At 37.6% G+C, this 21,524-nt stretch overlaps 1 protein-coding gene across 2 annotated transcripts in view; it reads right to left on the reverse strand.

The window, feature by feature from the left end:
- The window catches only part of TFEC (transcription factor EC), a 100,564-nt gene that overhangs the window by 11,047 nt on the left and 67,993 nt on the right, over positions 1-21,524 (reverse strand). Inside the window, exons 5-7 of one of the 2 annotated variants that reach the window (XM_075429021.1) lie at positions 5,508-5,622; positions 4,583-4,639; positions 119-194 (exon numbers count right to left, since the gene is read on the reverse strand). In XM_075429021.1, the coding sequence (XP_075285136.1) occupies positions 119-194; positions 4,583-4,639; positions 5,508-5,622 (248 nt within the window). The remainder of the gene's footprint in view (positions 1-118; positions 195-4,582; positions 4,640-5,507; positions 5,623-21,524) is intronic. The other variant, XM_075429023.1, reaches the window with a different exon arrangement.

The following is a 21,524-nucleotide window of genomic DNA, read 5'->3' on the forward strand; positions in this document are numbered from 1 at the left end:
CCTGGCATGGAAGGTCTTGTATCCCATTACTCAGTCCTATAGCCAGTATACACAACTGTCTTTTTTTCCCTTGTATTTAAACTATAAACATTATTATAGGAAAGACTGTTGAACTCACGGATCGTTAGACTTGGGGATGAGTGTGCCAAGCTCCTTGATTCGGTAATTAATATTATATCTTCTTCTTCTCTCAACTGTTAAAAAGAAACAGTTACTATTTTTATAGTGAAATATTCTGGGAGAAATTCAACATAAAACATTTTAATTAATTAAAAACAAGTCAGTCAATGTACAGAAAATTTATTCCTCAAATAAATGTCCCAACATGATCTCTTACTTGTCTCTGACTCACTATCAGAACAAACTCCATGATTAGTCCATCTCTGTATCTTACCCTACCTGTAGGTTTTCTGCCCATTTAAAACTAGCAGAGAATGAGATAGTCACACGTTCCCTAAATATGAGTTAACAGTCCTTTTTCTCTGATGTTTATGCAATCCTTTCTCCACCCTGCTCCCACACAACAGAGTTTTCAGCTTAGTGGAGTTTTGCTGATGACTTCAACAGGGACACAAGACAATTTATGCAACGTTTCACATTTTGGCAGAACTCCTCCTACAGATCATGGCTAACAGCTTCATTATCCCTGCTCTCCTGTTACCAGCATTGCAATCCACAGAGACGACATAACTGCAACCATATCCTTTCACTGAAACTGAGAAAGGCTGTACCAGAAACACTTCATCCCCAGCACATCCATTTCCTTCAATGATGGACAGCACAAGCATGTTTACAATAACTTTTAGAAGACATAGAAAATTAAGAAAAACATCTTTCCAACAACTACAAAATTTCTGTATTTAAATTTATGCTTGTCCTAAAATAAACTATGTATGTTATTTTGATTTACCTGCAGTTTAGACAGAAAGAAAAAGAGAAGATAAGCCTCTTAAAATTAGTTCCCTCTGTCTCTGCCCTCAGTCCACTTCATCAGCATTGAACTGGTATCCAGACTGGAGTGTATGACCCTTCTCTTCACAAAAAGCCTGTCACATTTTTGCCTCCCAATTCACCAATTTAGAGAGAATTCTCCTCTGCTTCCTCACAAGTTTTTCTCCAGCTACTTTTACATGCAGAAACCTCACATTTTGTAGTGGATAGGCCCAAAGGATGTCTCATCACTCTGGGGGATTTCTTGTCTATAATTGTGATATAGATAGTATATTGAGTGAGGACGTAGTCCCATTGTGGTACTGCTAGCTGTCAGAGACCAGCAGTGATGTTCTACTGGCGTGAATGCACACTTTTGTCCACTCCCTCCTTGTTGTACTTTGACTCAATCCAAACCTCACTGGATGGATGGACAGTATTCAGCTTTGGTCCATCACTACCACTGCATTGAGCTCTTTTGCTTACCCCTTGCTTCTTGGAAGAGCCTGCCTTGGGCTTTATATGCTAATGTCACTGTACTCTATCAAACCAGACCTGATCCATGTCGGCCAGCCTAGAACATGGGCAGAATGGATACATGTTCCACTATCCACGTATGGAGATGTGCACTTAAAGTTTGATGTCCTAATTTTGAATTTAAGTACGAAAAGCCCAACAGAGCTAAATTAGAAGAGTGCAACCAGGGGAGGCCTGGCAGGTCTTCCTAGACTGACTTCAACCTTCTCACAGTCATGCAAGCAATTGCTTTCAGTCTTAGACCCACCACATGAATCGCTTTTAGTTCTATATTTCTTCCAATACATGAAGGTATTTTTTCCTCCTGTCTGTGTGAGGCTCTTAGGTTTGTGCAACAGTCGGTTATAAGCTCCCTAGCTGATTCCAGCTCAGGGAACTCCATAGGTGTTATCATTTACCCCGATGAAGTGCTCTGCCTTGGTGAGATGTATTATCTTGTCTTACACTCTCTAGAAACAGCAAAGTCATTCAACAGATTACAGCACCAGTTTCCGTAGCTATGATTGACATATTCAGGACGCAGGGTTATAAACCTCCTGAGTGTAGTGTTAAGTGACCCACTGGCATGAAGGTACTGGATCTCGTAGGAGAACACATTGTACATAAGTACATAGCAACTGAACAATTCAAAAGATGTATTTCAGTTATGTTGGCAAAGTAATGGCAGAGCAAAGAATTAAAAATTGTGCATTAACTATACAGTCATATGGCATAATAGCTGCTGTTTAATTAATATTTACAGTGTGGAAAAGCTCTACAAGAGATTCATCAAAAAGTATGGAACTAAACATTGGCTCTAAAACAAGGCAAAGAAAAAAGTTTCTTTACAAATGGACACTAAGAATATCTGTTTCCTTTGTATTTTTGTAGTTTTTTTCCTGAAAATATACTCCAAATTATTATGTTAGTGAATTAGGGGGAAAATTATGAAGCCTGGGAAAGTGTTTCAATAGACATTTTCCGATTTATGTCTGTTGCAGTTCTAGTGGTATCCTGAGTTATCAATAAGACTTCAAGTACTAAATTATACCAAAGGTAAGCCAGAAAACTAATTTTAAACTACACAGACAGGATGACCATATATCAGACAAACATTACACCTTTAATTCTTTGTTTTTAAAAGAAAAGGCAAAACCAAAACCAAAGTACATTTAGTAATGCTTTAAACTCTTGCCATTACGTGAGGAAGAGGTTCCATTTCTTAGATCTAAATCCCTTTTCATGGTTTCATTGAGCATCCAACCTTTTAAAAGGAATGTTTTTATAGTTCCTCCTTGGTATGAGGAGGTACAAGGATATTTCTGTAAAATGTGGACCTTAATCCAGCCTGAACTATGAATATTTGTAAAATTCTCATCAGGTTTCAAAAACTGCTTTTTCAGACCATCTCTAAAAAAACTGGTGTTCATAAAAAAGTAAATCACACTAATTAAGCCTTTATATGTAGTGCATTAATGTGTCCAAGCCATCAGACAGTACAGCTATGTCCAGAGAGACGTTGAGCTCTGAAGTATAGACCTGGAGCCAAACCAGAAGAGATGTTGCATGTCTGCGTGCTATCATCCCAGCATACAGCCTTCAGCTCAGTTGCCAGTGGTGAGGGACAGTTCTCAGACATGTCTTCTGTGTTCAGGAAGGATGATCTCAGGGCCAAAATAAACAATGGTAGCAAAGGTAAGACCTGGCATCCCTAATCTGCGCACGTGCCTGTCTTTCCCCTTGCAGTTCCAGACAGCTCCTGCCCACCACCTTTCCTAGTCCAGCAAAATCTCCCCATTCCTGACCAGACAAGACAGACAGCAGCTGTACTGGCATTTCAGAGAAGATGTGCTAGCAACAGGCCTAAAAATTTACATTGTCTGTCTGTAATCCACAAAATTGTACAGACAGAAGTACAGATGCCTGCTGAAAAGTCTAAGTGGCAGGAAGTTGTCCACAGTGGTTGCTTACACATTGTACCAGTGGATGTATACTTCCAGGTACATAATTTAATGGAAGTAAAGCCATAAATGCCTCTAAGATTACCTGAATAGCCAGAGAGCAAAGACATCAATAAGAGAACAGAAATAGAAATATTGGTTATTAACTAATTGCTAATTTAGGTTTAAATTCATAGAATCATAGAACGTCTCAAGTTGGAAGGGACTCATAAGGATCATCGAGTCCAACTCCCACACTGTTTCTGCTGGAAAAAGTGGAAAGGAGAAGTGGGAAAAGTAATTGCTTTGTTCAACACTTTCCAAAAAGAATACTTCATTTTTTTTGTTTCAAATTACTCTTTAGAGGGAAAAATTGCCTAATTTTATAGGCAACATTTTCTCAACCATAAAAATTATCTTCTTTCTAATCTGGATAAACCAAAATTTTGTTTATTTTTAGAAGTTTAATATTTAGACACTGAATTATGAATTTCACTATGTTCTAAGCCTAAACTACAGAAGGCTATTCCTCTAGAACCAAAGTGTCTAACATCTGTACACGGCTGCACAATTCTCAATAAAGGAAACAGAGGTGCATCCCAGCCTCCAGAGGTTAAGGGCCTTGTGTATCAGAGCAGAGTCAGAGCACTGTGGGTCTCATCCAGTCCTGCCCTGATCTGCTTTTGTGACTTATGATTTCCACAACTTTAAGTGCTTAACTAGCGTTTAGAAGTTGTCCGATATCCTGTGTATAATTTTTTTGCTTCCCATCACCCAGAGAGGGATGCAGCCTCTCACTTCAGTGCTTCAGTGAGTAATTTGAGAAGACTGGATTTTAACTGTTTGTTTCATCATCTGCCTTCTTTGTTGTCTGTTTTGCACTGTAATTTTTAGACACATCAAGAAAAGTGTGCAGGATACATGTACAACTGTAGAATAAACTCATAGTAGCAGGAGGTGATATGGAAAAATTAATTACAATATGCAAAGTACTTTGAAAGGCAAAAGTCAAAGACAGAAATTAATTTCAGGGAAGAAAGCTGTGTGGTTGTCTGTGTCTGCAGACTGAGTTCAACTTGATTACCCTGGTAAGATGTTGATCTAGAAGACGAGCAGAGACGTGGTAGCTAATGTATATAATTTCTGCATTCCCCATGCATTCCATTTAATGAGACAGAAGATGAACATGTACTTACTGAGATTGTGGTTATCCTTTTTTTGTCTCTCCTTTGCCATTGCTCGTGTATCTGCTTCTGACAGAAAGTAACTTTTATTAAAACAGTCCTTAAGTTGCAATTCCAGTAATTCTTTCATCTTTTTAAAATGGCACCTTGTCACAAAGAGCATCCTTCTAGTTTTTTTACCTCATTACTCTTTTTATTATTAAACAAGATCATAAGCAAATCTATGTTCTACCACTACTAAATTTTTGAGCAAGTCAGGTAGGTTGCTTAAGATATTTTTATTGCACGTTTTTTATTTAAGAACATAGAAATGCTATGGAGGGATATTTTGCTTCAATTTGCTGCGTTTTACATCAGGATAAAACTTATAATACACTAACGTGAATATGGATTTGTGTATCCCATAATGCAAGAGTTAATCAGATTTTGAAGATATTGAACAAACTCACTGTTTCCCTTGAGTAACATGAATAAACTGTACATGGTTGTTAGCATTCTTTGGATTAATTGAATGTAACTTTAAAGTCATTAATCCACTAATATAGATTTACCTTGAACAGCCTTATAGTAAGGTTTTAAAAGAACCATTTGTTCTACCCTGAAAAAAATTTAATGGATGACAATTTATTTATATCATTGATCAGGAGCCAACATGTGGAAGAATCCACGATTTTTCCTAAAATAATTAGGTTTATTAAAAGTGTTCTGTTCATAAAAAACAGGGGGCAAACATGGTTTCTGAATTGCTAAAAAGCAGAACAGAAAGAAAACATTTCTCCTTGGTTTTTTTGGTTTTTTAATTAAATGAAACTACAAACTGCAAAACTTTCAGTAATTTAATTATGGATATCTATTTCATGGATAACATTTATTCAACTTTTAAGAGAAACACCATCACTTCTGCAATTATAAAATACTAAAATGTCAAAGTTTTTACCTGTGAGTTCCCTTTTCACTGGTAGATTAGCTGGGCAAGAAGCATTTGTGAGACCCATATTAGATGGTGCCATTCCCTGGTCACTGTTATATATATCCAAAATGCTGCTAGATAGCTTGAGGGGTAGGGGGAGGAAAGAAGAACAGTGAAAAAAAATATTGTAAGAAGTTGAAGACTTAAAAGATTAAAAAACCCATAAAAACAAAGAGCAAACTTCTTTGAATATGTCTCGTGTTCTTTAGAAGGAGCTGTGTATAGGTATTTAATGGGACACATAGGGAAAGTTTGCTGTTAGGTAGTATTAAGTAAAATTGGAAATGAAGGGTCGCAGTCTGCCACTGTTCTACATGCAGCTTTTTAAGCGCATTTGTGTGACTTTCAGATGTCGAGTGATGGCAGGATATGACCCGCAGTGTCTGCTTTTTAATTAATTCTATACAGTATTTTCCAATAACAAGATTACCACAACTGCACTTCAAACATGAATTAGGCCGAAAGTAAAAATAACCTTGTTGGTTTTGACCTACCCCCCAGTGTTTTTTTAACCACATCACTAAACTACAAATTGGTATTTCATATTTTTGTGCTGCTTAGCAGCATAAAGATTCAGTGACCCGGTTAGATGCAGCAGTTAAAATCAGAGTGGACAGAACATGAAAGACTACACTTTAAGGAAAGTAACCATGCCATTATGAGTATAGACCAGTTAAGCTAATAGTTTTAACATGCATAACATATATGATCACGTATACTATTATCCTTCTTACCTTCCAAAATGTAATATAACATTATTTAAGTAAACACACGGAAGACACTTAAAGAAAAGTAAGGCTAAAGTATGTTTCTGTGGATTCCAGATAATTACCCAAGTATTACTTCTATTTGAACAATTTTACATATCTGAAATAACAGTAAAATATGCAGAGGTTTAGTAAAGAACAGTTTAGACTTTGCTCTGTTTCTATGACCATATAACCAACCTTTCAGCACTGATCATTATCTTATATATTTCTGCATGTCCATGTGAAAACAGCTGTATAAAAAGAGTCCAAGTCCAGGCTCAAAAAAGATTTGCGTTCTTACTGCCTTCTAAGGCAATAAGAGCAACATTTTTTTTTCATTTTATTATGCATATAGTTTGTGAAGAAATTTTTTTTTCCCTTTCGGGGCTGACATACAAGGACTCAGACATTAAATTTGGGTCCACCTGGCCAAGAAACAAAGAGGAAAAAGTGGGTGAAAAAAGTGAGGAAAACTGTGAGTAAAACGACTTACTTGAGACAGAAAAGCATGGGGGGAAACTAAGAGTTATTTCAGAAAATTGTTTTTCATAGACACAAAACTTGTTTTTACAGATCTGCCCTGCACCCATGGATCCTGAAACACCCTGGAATTTTTCAGGCAGGTCACTGAGACACCAGCCACAGGTCTGCTGGGAACCAGCTTTTTTTACACCCTGATCATTTCTTTTCTTGTAGAGACTGTGAGCTTCGCCACAAGTTATTCTGAATGGAGACACTTTCCCAATTACTTGTTCAGTCTGAAATTGTTCCATGGCAGTGCTTGGTATATTTTTATATTAAATCTGAAACTGTAGATAAGTTTTATTTTTAAATAATAATTTCACTAGATTCACTAAATACTAAATTATCAGAGAAACTAACTTGTGTTAAATTCTCCTAGTTGTATAACCCACAATGCAAAGAAGCAATCAAGATTCATTTTGAATAAACATAAATAACATGCTCATTTTTAAAGTAGTTTGTAGAGTTTTATTACTTAGGAGAACTGGCAACTCTTAAAAACCATTAGAAATCACAACACCAAGTCAGTTTTGAAAATCTCTTACATATTTGATCTCTCAATGAAAATACTTTTTTAAAGAATGTTTGGAATTCTGTTGAGTATTACTCCAGAACAAGCTATGTTTAATATGCAGGATTTGAACGCTAAGCGCATTCGCATGTTAAGCACCTTTGTTTCATTCCTGAGTGGTAAACTGACAGGTATTACAGAATTCACTGCAGATTTACCTTTGCATTTGCTTTGTTCCAGGGGTACTATAGCCATATTACAAGAGGGAACTCGTATTAGCGCTAGACACACACTTAATGACTTCCTACATTCATGTAAATGAATTTGGCTTATTGAAATTATATGAAAACAGAATTTTCATATCCAGTGCTGATATAAAACACTGAGAGTCAGTGTGACTCCCACATTTATTCCAGTGGGCTTTGGATAGTTTAGGCTGCTGTTTTTGTGAAATGCTAGGACATAGTATCTACTGAAAATAATATAAGTTCATAAATAATCTAACAAGTGAGAAATACATATGTATCACTTTTTCATAGTTTACATACTTTACACAGCTGTGTACGTGAGTTAAAAACCTTGCACAAAACTGGTGGTACTCTTTTTAATTTATCAGATTATCAATACCATTAGTGAGAAAATTCAAAATAATGAACCACAGATTACACAAACACAAGAGAGGTCAAAGAGTACTACTAATTTTCAAGCAGTATTTAGTGTTTATGCTTGAAATATAATTACATTTATATAGTCTGTTCACAAAGGTGTGAATTCAAACAACAAGGCCCAAATCCAAAGAAAAGGTTAATGTATCCCCAGTTTATCTGGTAATAAACAAATAATATCAGCACACATATCTGACACAAAATGTGTCAGAATTCAAAAGAGGGTGAGTGAACTCAAAGCTGAAGGTAGACTTTTCAGCTGAGTTTGATTACACAGCAGATGAAGGTACTTCCACCTAACTCAGCTGCCATTGTCTGGAGTGATAAGAGTTCATATGCCTCCTTCCATCAGCAGAACTGCTGGGGCAGTGTCATCACACAAAGCCAGGTCTCCAAGCAAGTATCCATGGACTACATCTAGGTGCACTAGTGTTTCCACTGGGCAGTGAAAGGCATGAAATATTTTCCCAAATGTCCTGTATCATCTTTGTTTCACACAAATTGTCTCCAACGTTCTTCCTTTCATCATTTGGCAATATTTATCAGTCATTAGGAAAGCAGAGTCATAACTCCATGTGGAGATGATGAAAACGAAACCAAATCCAAGTCATTCATCTACTGATGGCTACAATCCTATAAGTTCACTAATTAGAATGATACACATATGTGTTAATCACTAAGAGTGTCAGAAGCAGTGTTCTGCAAAGCCATTAAAGAGAAACTTTGATCTAACATTAATTGTCCAAAATTATTCTGCAGAACTTGGACATCACGGCACTGTCACAGAGAGCCTACAAAATTGCCACTCATTTGCCTACCTGAAAGCAATAATCTCTGGACTGCGGAATCTGTCTTTCTGATTGAAATATTCACAGGTGTGACTAATATGACCATTTTTAACAATCCATAGGTAGGTTACTCTTGGGGAATAAAGAATGGTAGGTTGACATGTCATCATCTCAATCAATGCGCTGAAGGACTGGATAACAGAATAAATAGCTGACACATCTGGCTGCAAAAAGGACACATGAAAAGGGTGCTTTTCTTCACACCCACATACCATCCAGACTTAGGTTTACTGTCTCCCTTCAGCATTTGTCTGGGCAATTCTGCTCAGTACAAAAGCAGCTGTGTCAATCTCACCATCAACTGCTTCTTTCTTTGTCCACATTTAGTAGAAATGTCAAGTATATTGCAATGGCCACTGTGATGGATAAGTGGCTTCTTTGTGGATAGAGCCAGTGGTGATCTCCCTTTGTCACACTGTCTTCATTCTCAGCTAGCCAGCACAGCATTTTCATGCTTACAGTAGGGAAAAGTGGGTATAAAGCACCAGTAAATTAGAACATCTTTGACAGCCACTTCGTTCCTACAGAAATGGTGACACATGGAAAAATCTGCTATGAATTAGAGTGAGAGGAATAACTCTCTGTGTCAGGATTCAGGGCCAGAAGAAGAAATAGGGGGTGATTAATCTGATATGTCTTGGACAGTTAGAGTGAACTGAATCACCTGTATCTTCTTATTGACTCTAAAGAAAGCCTGGAGTGACTGTTGCAGGTTTTCCACATGTACCCTCTCACAAAACCTCATGTTCTCCTGATGTGAAAATTTTCAAAGAAACTCTTGTTTTAAAAATTATGTAAGAAAAACAAAGCAAACCAGCTGGATCTTTCTTGATAAATATTCACATTTCTGATTATGGGGGGAGTTTTAAAAATATAGAGTCAAAAATGTGTTGAAGAATTTTGTTGAAAGTCTCTACTTGAATTTGCCCTGCATTGATATCAAGCATGGAAAATCCCAAGGAATTTCCCTGTGAATGTTGCTGAACACTGAGAACAATCTAAAAACAGAAATTGGGCAATTTTGATACAAGGTGAGGAAAGATACTCTTTTTTTCTGTCAAAGCAGGAAACTCTTTTAGAAATGCAGACATCTGCGAAATAACTGATTTTTAAATTACAAAATTAAAACATATAGCACAATATATTATAGAAATTGTGTGTCAAAACACATCTAGTTGTTTGGATATGTCCTAAAACTCCATGCACCATAATGTAATTTCTTTCTTACAATGCCATGTGATCAGGGGAAGTTTTCAGTACTGAGGTTTCAAATAGCTTTCAGTTCTACATTGCAAGATAAATATATACTTTGACATAATCTTTAAAAAAAACAGTGCAATCTTACTAAAAATACAAATCAGTTGCAATGGCATAATTATATGATATATGTACAATGATGATCTTACTATTATATAGCACTGTCAAACTTGATGAATCCCGAAGCACTCTAGAACTCCAGCTGATCACACTGCTTCAAAAGCACATTCTTGCTTTTGGTTTAGAGATGTGGAAACACAGACATTTGGGTATGAAAATTCATAAGTCCCGGGAAATAATCTATTCATCCTGTAGGTGTCATGTGCTATATTGCTTCACATTTGTGTTGTTCTGAGAAGTCCTGGTAAGTCGCATAGTTTCCAACCTTTCCATTCATGATACACATATTTATGTATGTGTGTCTGAGAATTTAGATGCAAGTGGCTCATAAGGCGTGAGCACACACATAGTAAAAATAGCAGTATATAATTAGCCATTTTTCCTGCTTCTGAAATGCAGCCAGCTTTGGACAAAAGATTAACAACCTTTAACACAGCCAATGGTTAAGTGGGAATAACCAGTGACAATGTGGTACAGGAAGAGAATAATACCATATCTAATTAAAACTGCAAGGAGAATTAAAGAAAGCAGACTGTAATTAACAAAGTTAGCATTTGGCAAGGACATTGGGGTTAACGTTCTTCCTTTTGTATAAAGTGTCATGGGATGTTCAATGCCTGTGTGCAAAGAGTGGAACATGAGGATTTCCATTCACGGGGCTCAGTCCCGAAAGATGCTCAACTTTAAAGCTTAGACCAATTATAAAAGCAAACTTCAGCTAAAGTACCTGAACGAGTGCCTGGCTTCAGCTCAGCAGCACCCTCCAAGACCCTGTGACCTTGTGCTTGCTGGCAGTGTCCAAGACAAGTACTGTAAAGGCCTCATCCAGAGGAGCTTTTCATATTCAATATTTGGGTCTGAACTGCTATGCAGGCAGGATTGTGTGGCAAATATTAAGGGCTCGTTACCCACATGGATGTCTAGCAGTGGACAGCTGTGACCACAAATTGCAGTGTCTAATACCAAGTCATGCTTTTTTTTAAAGGAAAACATTGCTAAGCCAGGAAAAAGTCACCTCATCAAGGGAAATAATATGGTATTCCAAACCATATAGCATGGCAAGTATTGGTGAATGTCGCATAATTTCAAGAAAGACTTAAACCAAATAGCATTTCCATATCTTCCAGGGATGAAAGAGTAGGATTCTTCATATGATATTAAAATATATGGATGAGGGTTGTCTGTGCCAGTTCACCTGTAGTCCCTAGGCAGCTCTATGTCACGATGGTGTCCACCTACATGCTCACATACTATTTAAGTATTTTTCTATTTTGGCTAATCTTTGCGCAATGTGTTTGTGTTACAATAACTTTCAAGTCTATAACGGTCTTGGATCTATCACAGTCAATGCTGCACATCTAGAAAATAACAGCTCAACTCTGTTCCAAAGTCAACTATGTTTTTCTTAATTTAGAAATTCTGCTGAATGTGGTAATGCCAGTCTAGACACAGAGACTCTGGGCTAGAAAGCACTTCCTGGGTACTGAGTTCATTTAACATATCATCACATAATCAATTTCACAAACCAACAATGCTCTGTCTTAAAATCAATTAGGTTTCACATCTCTGAGGTTTTGATTTGGAGTATGTTCCAAAAGTTGAATGATAGCAAATTATGGTTAAAAAGCTTTCTTTTTGTTTCCATTCCTAGACAAATTTTGTTTTGGTTTTGTGTTCCTTTAGCTTATAAATTTCATTGTTTAACCTCCCCATGTGATTATTGTGAGGGACCACAGCTCCCTTAAGCCTTTGGTTTGCCAAGTTGAACAGGCCATGCTTCTTTAGCCAGACTTCCCATGCTACAATATGTCCTAACAGGCCTCCTTCTACCTTTCCTGCTCTGGGTGGCCACCTTTATTTGTATACTGCATGCTAAAAGTTTTCTACCCAGTGAATTCCGCAGTGGGTATTTCCTTGTGTCTCTTGCAAATCTCTCTCATGATGGAACCTAAGATCATATTTATCTCCTTTTTGCAGTCCCATCATTTTGATGGCTTATAGTTATCCTCTGAGCAACTAATGTAACCAGATCTTTCTCTGTCATCTCCAGTTAATGAGCTCTCAGCTTACTGCAGACATTCCTGTTATTAGTATTTAAATGAATGACCTTGCACTCAGTAATATTACATTCCTTCCATTTATACTACTCTGTCATCACAGTCATATAATTCTTTCTCTACGATATCCCCATCCTCCTTTGTATTTGCAATACTTTCTACTTTTGCTACCTCAGTACATTTCATCAGCATAAACGTATTTTCTGTACCAAGGTCACTAATGAAAATATTAAATAAATTGAGTCTGAGAATTGATTCTTGGAGCACTTTATTAATATCTTCTCTTTTAACAAAATCTTTACCATCTCTTTAGCTTGCCCCTTAACCCAAAAAGAATTCTGTTTAGTTATTTTCTGTGTAATCCATATTGCATTGTACTAATATGTATTCGTAAAAGAAGGCTACAATCAACAAATCCTGGACATGCACGACTAGCTTAGAAAGACTAATTCCAGTAGCAAACGGCTCTCCATACATCCAAAAGGGTGTCACTAATCAAGGAAGTGGTGGAGGGTATGCAAATTTTAAAAAGTAGACACCTTACATGTTCTAGTTACCTAAAACGGCTAAACACTAGGATAGCAAGCGCTTTTCACCATAGGCATCCGGACTGTCCTGACAGGTCAAAACAATGCATCAGCTCACCTGCTTTCCCTTGAGGGACCTGGGAAGAGGCAGCAAGATGAACTGTCCTGTTTTTTTGGAGGGTCTTATTTCCTTGCAGTCACATTCACAAGCCCATGTATATGATCAGAAGGGTCAAGAAGACCCCAGAAAATACAGAGGTCAGGACCAGACTGCCTCTACAAGAGGTCTTCATTCTGCCCATGCCAGAAGAGCCCATGAAAAAGAGGGCAAGTGGGAAGCAAGCTGCAGGAATAGTCCTGCTAGCAGAAGCTTCCTTTGCTGCCCTCTTTTCCCAGGTTAATAAGTGCAGATATGCAACCCACAAAGTGTGTCTGCAGACCTATATTTCCTGCAAAAGCAGAAGTATGGCATATAACCAGAGCAGCTGATGTGCAGTACAGACAGTTTTGAGGATTACTGCCCTATTACAGATGGCCAGATTGCCTGTACTGCACCTACAGACTTGGCAAACTCCAATAGCAGCGAAGCATAACACGTGATGCTTTACTTGTCACAAGAAGAAATTATGTAGCTGCCTAACCTGAAAGGGTGAGTACTATACCTGCAAGAGTAAATTTCTTTTGGTGCTTGGTAAAAATAAGTACTTGCTCGGACTGCATCTAGAAAAAAGTGTTCACAAGTGAAATATTGGTACAATACTTTATTTCCCCCCCACAAATATATCCCACTTAAATCATGTTCTTATGAACCTAATTCATAGCACCACTTCAAAGAACAGTTTTGTAAAATAAGACTACTTCTTCTTAACCTCAAAAAATACGTTAGCGTCCTTCCATTTCAGTGTGGTTCTTGCTTAGTCATTTTAATTAAAAAGTGAGAGCAGGGATTTTACAACGCTTTTATACTATCCCCATATATGCATCCCAAATGTGAAATCTAAATTTGGAACTGTGTCCACAGTTCATTTTATGTATCAAGTAAAAGTTTATTGAGTATTTCTGTTGCTGGGATAGAAAACATAAAAAACCACATACTTCATTCCTTGTCATTCCTTTCCTGTTTATTCATGACAGGTAAGCAAAACTTTTTCATCCATGAACTTCAAAATTTGCACTGAATTTGGCCAAATAGTGAGTGGATCAATAAGTATACAATAACCCAGTCATTGCAAATCCATTTTCTAAACAGTAATATCTGGTATATCAGATGCTTCCAATTTTTGACAAAGGGAAAACTGGGGTTATTCTTGTATATTCAACGAGTGTTTTAGTAAATTGTGGTTTTTCATCTAATTCAAAGGTATTGCAGACAGGACGAATAATCTTGTGGGTCAATACAAGTTCTGTTCTCAGAGGACTGGGCTTCAACCTCTGGCTTTCTTTCACAATTGCTGTGTTACTTGAAGAAAGTTGAACAACATTAGCAGTGACATCCTTTTTCTTTGTAAGGATGTGTTTACACTGTCAATTGTCAAAAAAGTTGTAGTATACTGGTTTTAGAGTCTAGAACAAGAAGATCCAATTCACAGCTAAATGTTTTAAGTCCTTGTGTAGTTGCAACACAAAGTACTTACATCTGAAAATAGCTGGTCTTTAGTAATAAATAATACCCAAATGTTTCTGTTCCCTTTTTTATTAAACAAAGAGAATGGCAGAAAAGCAAATGCTTCCATTTTCAGACTTGTTTTCCTTTCAACAAATTGTATCTCCTTCTATATTTATCTTTAACATGGTTCGTAATTACAGACTCCTCAACCAAGGAGTTAATGTTCAGATATATTATATTACATATTATATATTATTCATGAAAACTGGTTCATTTTTTATCTTCAAATAATGATCATCAAGCTGGTTCATTATTCATCAGAGAAAAATGAACTCTGTTCATATTCCCAGTTACAGTATATTCCTACCCTGATCATATACGTAGAAGTCCATTGTCTAGATAACTGTCTGATCAAATATGACCAAGCAGAGGAATTTTCTGGAGATTCAGCCTTTTGCAAGAGAGTTCTATTCTTTCAGTTATTGTCTCTTAATTCTATGTTTATAGCTGTTCTTGGCTCTTCTGGTTGCAAAACTAATACAACAGACAAGAACCAAAAGTGAAGTGGTGTTATATTGTCATCATCCAACTTGCAGCTGGAAACCAAATGTCACAGGAGTATTGCCCCACTAACCTCCAGGGTCTGAAACCCAAAAATTACAATTAAATGATAGCTCTGTTAGCTGTTTTTACCATACTACGAGTATTTCACTAGTAACACCAGCTAGTGCACTAATTGCTGGTTCCATCCAGGTTCTTCTGTTTCCCTGTCTACCATTTGTAAATGCATATACCAAGTCATTCAAATTCTTCCTCTAAACACTGTGAACAAATATCAGCACAAAACCACAAGAAAAGTGAAAAATTGAGGGTGAGGGACAAGTGAAAACCATAGTTATTTTCAGGATTAAAATACAGGGCATTTTCTCTTAAATATAGATACTAACATCTCTGTTACCAGTATTTATATTACTTGTTTTATATACATATCTTATAAGTTTTCTATTATATCGTCTTACATTTCACATGTCATCTAAGTATCTGAATACATTACAGTAAGGTACTTACTGATTTCTGTGATCTAGTGTGTTTACATGGGTTAACATGTACCATGCAGAGTTTCATTTTGGTTGGAATTTCTGTCTATAGTGGTTGATTTCAGATGTATTCACAAGTGTTTATTTACAGGGTAAATATAAATGCATAGTTAACTACTTCATCAACTACTGCACGCATATAGTAAAGGTCATAGAAGGTCCTGGCTGATGGAGTAGGAGGTGCTAAGCAAAACAATTGTATCTTTCAGGAGTTTATTTCTCAAAACAGCCTTCAAGAAACCTTTGTGTTTTCCACAAGTTAGCTTTATCTTGCAGTAAGAAACTTGACTGTGCCTAGAGAACTAAGTGGCCACTGTTGCCGCCTCTGAGCTCACAAGTCTTTTATTCAACATATGTAAATGCCATTGACAGAAATTCATGAAGTTTAGGTCCAGAAGCAATCTTAACCTACATGTTACAGACCCCAAGGAGTTTAATGTAGCCTTCTCTATTATCTGTCATCTACCAGGGACTTCAGGTCTTGCACTGCTCTATACAGACAGCAACACGAGACGTGCAGCAGAAGCTGCACATCAGGGCTTTGGGATAAGACAGAATCTGCCTGGTGGCCCCAAACAGCAGGAATTTTCTTGCAGATTCTGTGGCATAGGAGCTTAAAATTAGTGAGGAGTGCCTATTAGGAGAATTAGAAACTTGATTTATCTGTCCTTTTCTCTTATCTCTCTTCAACATGTATTAAGCTCCGAGATGAAGATCATGTTTGTAAGAGGTACTTACATACAGACAACTGTATATTTTGGAAAAATACTTCCATTCATGTCTATTTACCTTTTGAAAAGAAAAGAATAAAGAAACTTTTCCATCATGTCATAGTTATGAAAAGATTTACTCCAGTTGCATGAAGCTGGAGTTTTCTGGCTCCCTTCAGCCAGAGAGGTCTACCCCCAGAACAGAGAAGGGTTATTAGACCTTGTGCTTGTTAGAGACAGAACTGAGCCACCTGGGCATTTTGCACAGCTCTTGAGTGCTGCAGCTATGTAAAAGCGGACCAGAGTTCTTCTCCTGACCCAAAGTATTGTATGCTCTATGCTATGAAGACCTTTTCTACAGCATGAGATAAATTGCCAGCACTCACACCCAATCTATTTGGAGTACTTAGAGCATGCAGGAGAGCTATACACTGCCCATTTCACCTTCAGAATGCTATACTGTGTGAAATATTGAAAACAATCCTTCGTCTGGCATCTGTATCACACTCAAAACAGCAGTGGCAGTGATAGCAAAAGACACCTCCAGCTGCAGAAAAATGGCCTGAGGGGTTCTCAGTTTGTGCATTTCGTTGTTAGTTCTCAGCAACTGAAAGACACAGTTTCCTGGCTAACACCTTTATACTGTTGAAGAAAGACAAAGAAAATATTTGCTCACCAGTTTTATTTTTGAGGAGTCTATTATTTCCTCAATAGATACCGACTGTTCTTTCTCCTTCATTTTTCTTTCTCTTTAAACTTGGAACTGATACCAGGGAGTGCTAGACAGAAGTTTATATACTTAGGTGAACTTTGATTCTTCCTTGGACTTTAAGACTAATCTAGTGTAGAATGTGATTGACAAAGCATTTTCATTGATGTTATGCAGCCTTTTCAAGTTACCCAACCTGAGCAAATGAGGTTGTTAATGTATACTCTGGCCCTTTCTCTAAAATAGTTTTGAACTTTAGCAGATTTTATAAACTTATAAAGGTTGGCAAATGACATCAGTATTCACTAAATAAAAAATAATCATGATTATGCAGCAGGGGGCTGCCTAGATCAGCAATACTGTATTCATCTCTAATGGAAATTTGGTTTTACTTTATGATTGAATAATCACAGCAATTATTGAACAAAATACTTTGGAGGATACCTACTTGAATTTCTTTTCTCTGTATGATTTCTGGCAATGGGACAGACAGCAGTTTTTGTAATCCATCCAGGTGGTGACCATCAGTATTTGAGAAATAATTAATACAAGTACAAATTATTAATGCCATGATGAGAAACTGTGACCTCAAAGACCTTGAAATAACAGTGAGATTTCACAGATGGACTGCACTGTGCTTTTATCGATAAATAGCGCCTCCGTAAAAACAAATGCAGATTTGACAGACTTAATCAGAACTTTATACCAGCTGTAGTTAACAGAATCATAAAAATTAAAAAAGGAAAACATGTGTCTTGTCCTGTCCTGATCTAACCTCCAGTCCACACCTGTACACCACAAGATTTCTTCAAATGCCAATGTAACTGGCCAAATACAAGCAAGCCACGGGGCCACTGAGGATTTTCTCCATAAGCTGTTTTCCTGCAAGAGCAACAGAAGTGGAGCAATCCCAGCGGAACCAACTCCTAAGTGGACTCGAAGCAGACTGTAGCTCCCAGTCTTAGTGAAATAGTGCTCTGTGAGCGCATGAAGTGAGGTGATGCAAGTGAAGCCTCACAGGATCCCTCGGGAGGTGACCTCCTGCAAGGCAGCGCCTTTGCCCAGCACTCCCTGCCATGCTGCCGCAGTTCCCCACGCCCAGTTGGCCCACCGGCTCACCCTGACACCTGACAGCTAGCAAACCCCAGCTTTCCAGCGTGCCCAGGTTCTTTTGCTTCCCCTCTCTATTAGTAATTCCTCTCTGTCCCAGTCTTCACACTCCATCAGTTATTGAGGCCTTTTAATGATTTCACTAGAGGCCCCTTTACCTTAAAGGCAGCCACTTGAGGTCTTGGAGAGCGAGAAAAGAAGATGTCAAAGCTGAGAACAAACTATCTATCTACACTTTTCCTTGTTACGGTGCTGGGCAACACTGAGCTCCTTGGCATGCAGAGGAAGAGAGTGGCTTCTCTTGGATTCAGAGTTGTATGGAGGTGGCCCAGCAAATGAAAAAACCATGACAGGTAGTTCATTCTTTCTTTCTGCCCTTATTCAAAACCAGAAGTACCAGACAAGCCAGATATGTAGTTTTCTGTTTCCTACACCACCCAACCAGAAAAGGACTAGCAATGGGACCTGTGGGATCTGTTGCCCCTTAGCTGTTGCTTTTAGTCACAACAAATAACAATAGATTATTATCGAATATAATGTTTGAGTGTAACGTAAATATTCTCTGATTATCTAATGATTAAAGCAAGTTTCAGCTGAGGTGCAGTACCATTTCATTAAAATGGAACAAATAACAATAACATTCTTTTTTTTATTATTATTATTATTCTTTTCCCAGCATATAAATACCACATGCATCCAGTTAGATTCAAGGAAAACTGAAGAAATTTGGTTGGATTCACAGATACACAAACTTCCCAACAACAGATTCACTGTTTATGACAGCTCTAAATCTTTGATGTGAAGTGAACTTCAAAGCACCAATGACACCATAATGATTTCTGTATGCAGTTAAGAGCTGGAACTGTTGGAGGAATTAATGCTGTTTCAGATCTTTAAGGATTTCTTTCCTTTAAAGGAAAGAACAATTTTGGAAATTGGGAGGGAGGTGATTCTGCTCCTCTACTTCACTCTGCTGAGACCCCCCCCAGGAGTCCTGTGTCCAGCTCTGAAGCCCTCAGCACAGGAAAGACATGGAGCTGTTGGAGTGGGTTCAGAGGATAGCCACAAAAATAATCCAAGGAATAGAACAGCTCTCCTATGAGGAAAGGCTGAGAGAGTTGGGGCTGTTCAGCCTGGAGAAGAGCAGGCTACAGAGAGACCTTATTGCAGCCTTTCAGTACTGATAGTGGGCTTGTAAGAAAGATGAGGAGAAACATTTTAGTAGGGCTTGTGGCGACAGGACAAGGGGTAACAGTTTTAAACTAGAAGAGAGTAGATTCACACTGGATATAAGGAAGAAATTTTTTGCAATGAGGGCACTGAAACACTGGAGCAGGTTGCTCAGAGAGGTGGCGGATGCCCCATCTCTGGAAGTATTCAAGGTCAGGTTGGACAGGGCTCTGAGCAACCTGGTCTAGAGGAAGGTGTCCCTGCTCATTGCAGGGTGGTTGGACTACATGACCTTTAAAGGTCCCTTCCAACCCAAATCATCCTGTGATTCTATGATCCTATGAAGACAGGAACATTTTTTTCTTGGCTCTATTTACAACTAGACATGATAAAAAATCAATTAAAATGTTTTCTGTGGAGAAGTTTTCCATTTGCTTTCAAGCGATCCAAAAGGAACTGCTTTGTTTTGTTAAGTTATTCAATACCTACCAGCCCAGTGACAGTGAGCCCGCCTGATTCAACAGATCACCAGTTAGGCCACTGCAGGGCATTTTTTGAAGTTCAGTGTTATGGTAGTGCTCTGCCCCAGGCACTACTCTGCACTGCTCCTTAGCCCTCACTACCAGCCACCTAATTGCCACAGAGCCTCTGTCCCTGGGCTTCTGCAAGAATAATTCTGAAAGCTCTTGTTTTCTTCTGCACCAGAACAAAAGACAACTTAGAATCCTTGGAAATGTTCACAGAATAAAATTATTTTCTGGTCTGTCCCACCCAGCACAGTACAAGAGAAGCCTGTGCCCTTGCAGAACGTTAATATCCTCTCGTTTTCTTCTCATTCCAAGCTAGTCAATCTCCTAATGCTTTTGATGTAAGTTTCAGTGGACTGCATGTCAAGTAGACGACATTATTCCAGTAGCTGTACAGTGATTATCTGGACTACAACAGTTATTTCTCAATGAAAGTACTGGTAAAATGCCAAATGTTTTTTAGAGATCACGGTTGTACTTGTTAAATTACTGTTTTTTCTGGTGAGTCCTAGGGCTGTATACGTATATTAGCAAAATAAAAAAATCATTTAGTAACAAGCAGAGTTTCACCAGGTCACGGACTGTCAAATCCAACCCTGAAAAGCACAGAGATTCTATTTTTTAATTCTGGTCTTTTCTGGCTCACTTCACTGTGACTAATGCTCTCCACATCTCCCTTGATACAGCATGTTTCTTAAACTTCCCTTTTTCAGGTATTAAAAGGAATGTAAACCACAGCTTTTTAGAACTTGCACCAAGCCTTTAATGATGGTGTTATATATGCTTTACATTAACAGACCTTTACATCTACATTTCCTATATTCTGAGCATTTGGAAGTCAATAAACTTCAAATTCACTACAGGATGTTGAATAGACTGTGAGGATTGTGAGTAAGAATGAAAGTCTGACAAAAATGAAAAATGTTTACTTTTCAAATATCTGGCATATCTGGCATACACAAAATTATTTATCTCATACTCATTCATATATTCTTTTTAATTTTTTTTTAATGATTCCTATAAAGTCAGGAAGAAACCTGTTTCACCTAATACGATACTCAGAGAAGAAATGGATTTCTTACAATATAGATACATATGTTGCTGTCTATTAGTAAAGAGTTTCATAAGACTAAATTATTATGACAAGGAAAAATTATTTTAAATTTGTGTCATCTTCAAGTTTTCTTTATTAAATCCTTACTTCTCTATGGTGAACAGTTTTCAACAAGTGATTGTTCATAGGAATAGTTATGATTCAATTTCAGTTATGTTTTCTGGTCAAAAATAGAACTGAGTTTACGAATACCTTCAGAACAATCAAGACCTCTTGCATATAGGGAGGACCTGGTCTTCTATTTTAACTCATCTTCTAAAAAATTAATTATAAAAAGTGGGTTTCTACCATTAGGGTACTGTTAAGAGTGATAAAAACCACCACAGAATTCCGTACTTTGAGCAATTCTGAAGTTTCCACTCAAAACCAGAGGGTTTTATAAAATTATGAATTTGGGGCCAAACACAATAAAAGCCAGACCATACGCTCTTCAGAAGCTGTAATAATTTTCATGAGAGATGGAGTGATCTTGTTTTCACTTCTCTAATTCTACTAATACATGACTGTAATTCATTAATTCAGGGTCAGACAATGAGCCTCTAAGCAATTATTCACATGAGTGGTCTCATAGGATTCAATGTCCTCATTTAATGTGCCGTTAAAATGGTACATGGGTGCATCTAACTAAAGCAAACATTAATTCACTGCAGCACACAACAGGTAGCACTGAAAAGTCTCTAATCTC

This window comes from Opisthocomus hoazin, chromosome 8 (assembly GCF_030867145.1).
Source record: "Opisthocomus hoazin isolate bOpiHoa1 chromosome 8, bOpiHoa1.hap1, whole genome shotgun sequence".
Taxonomy (NCBI): domain Eukaryota; kingdom Metazoa; phylum Chordata; class Aves; order Opisthocomiformes; family Opisthocomidae; genus Opisthocomus; species Opisthocomus hoazin.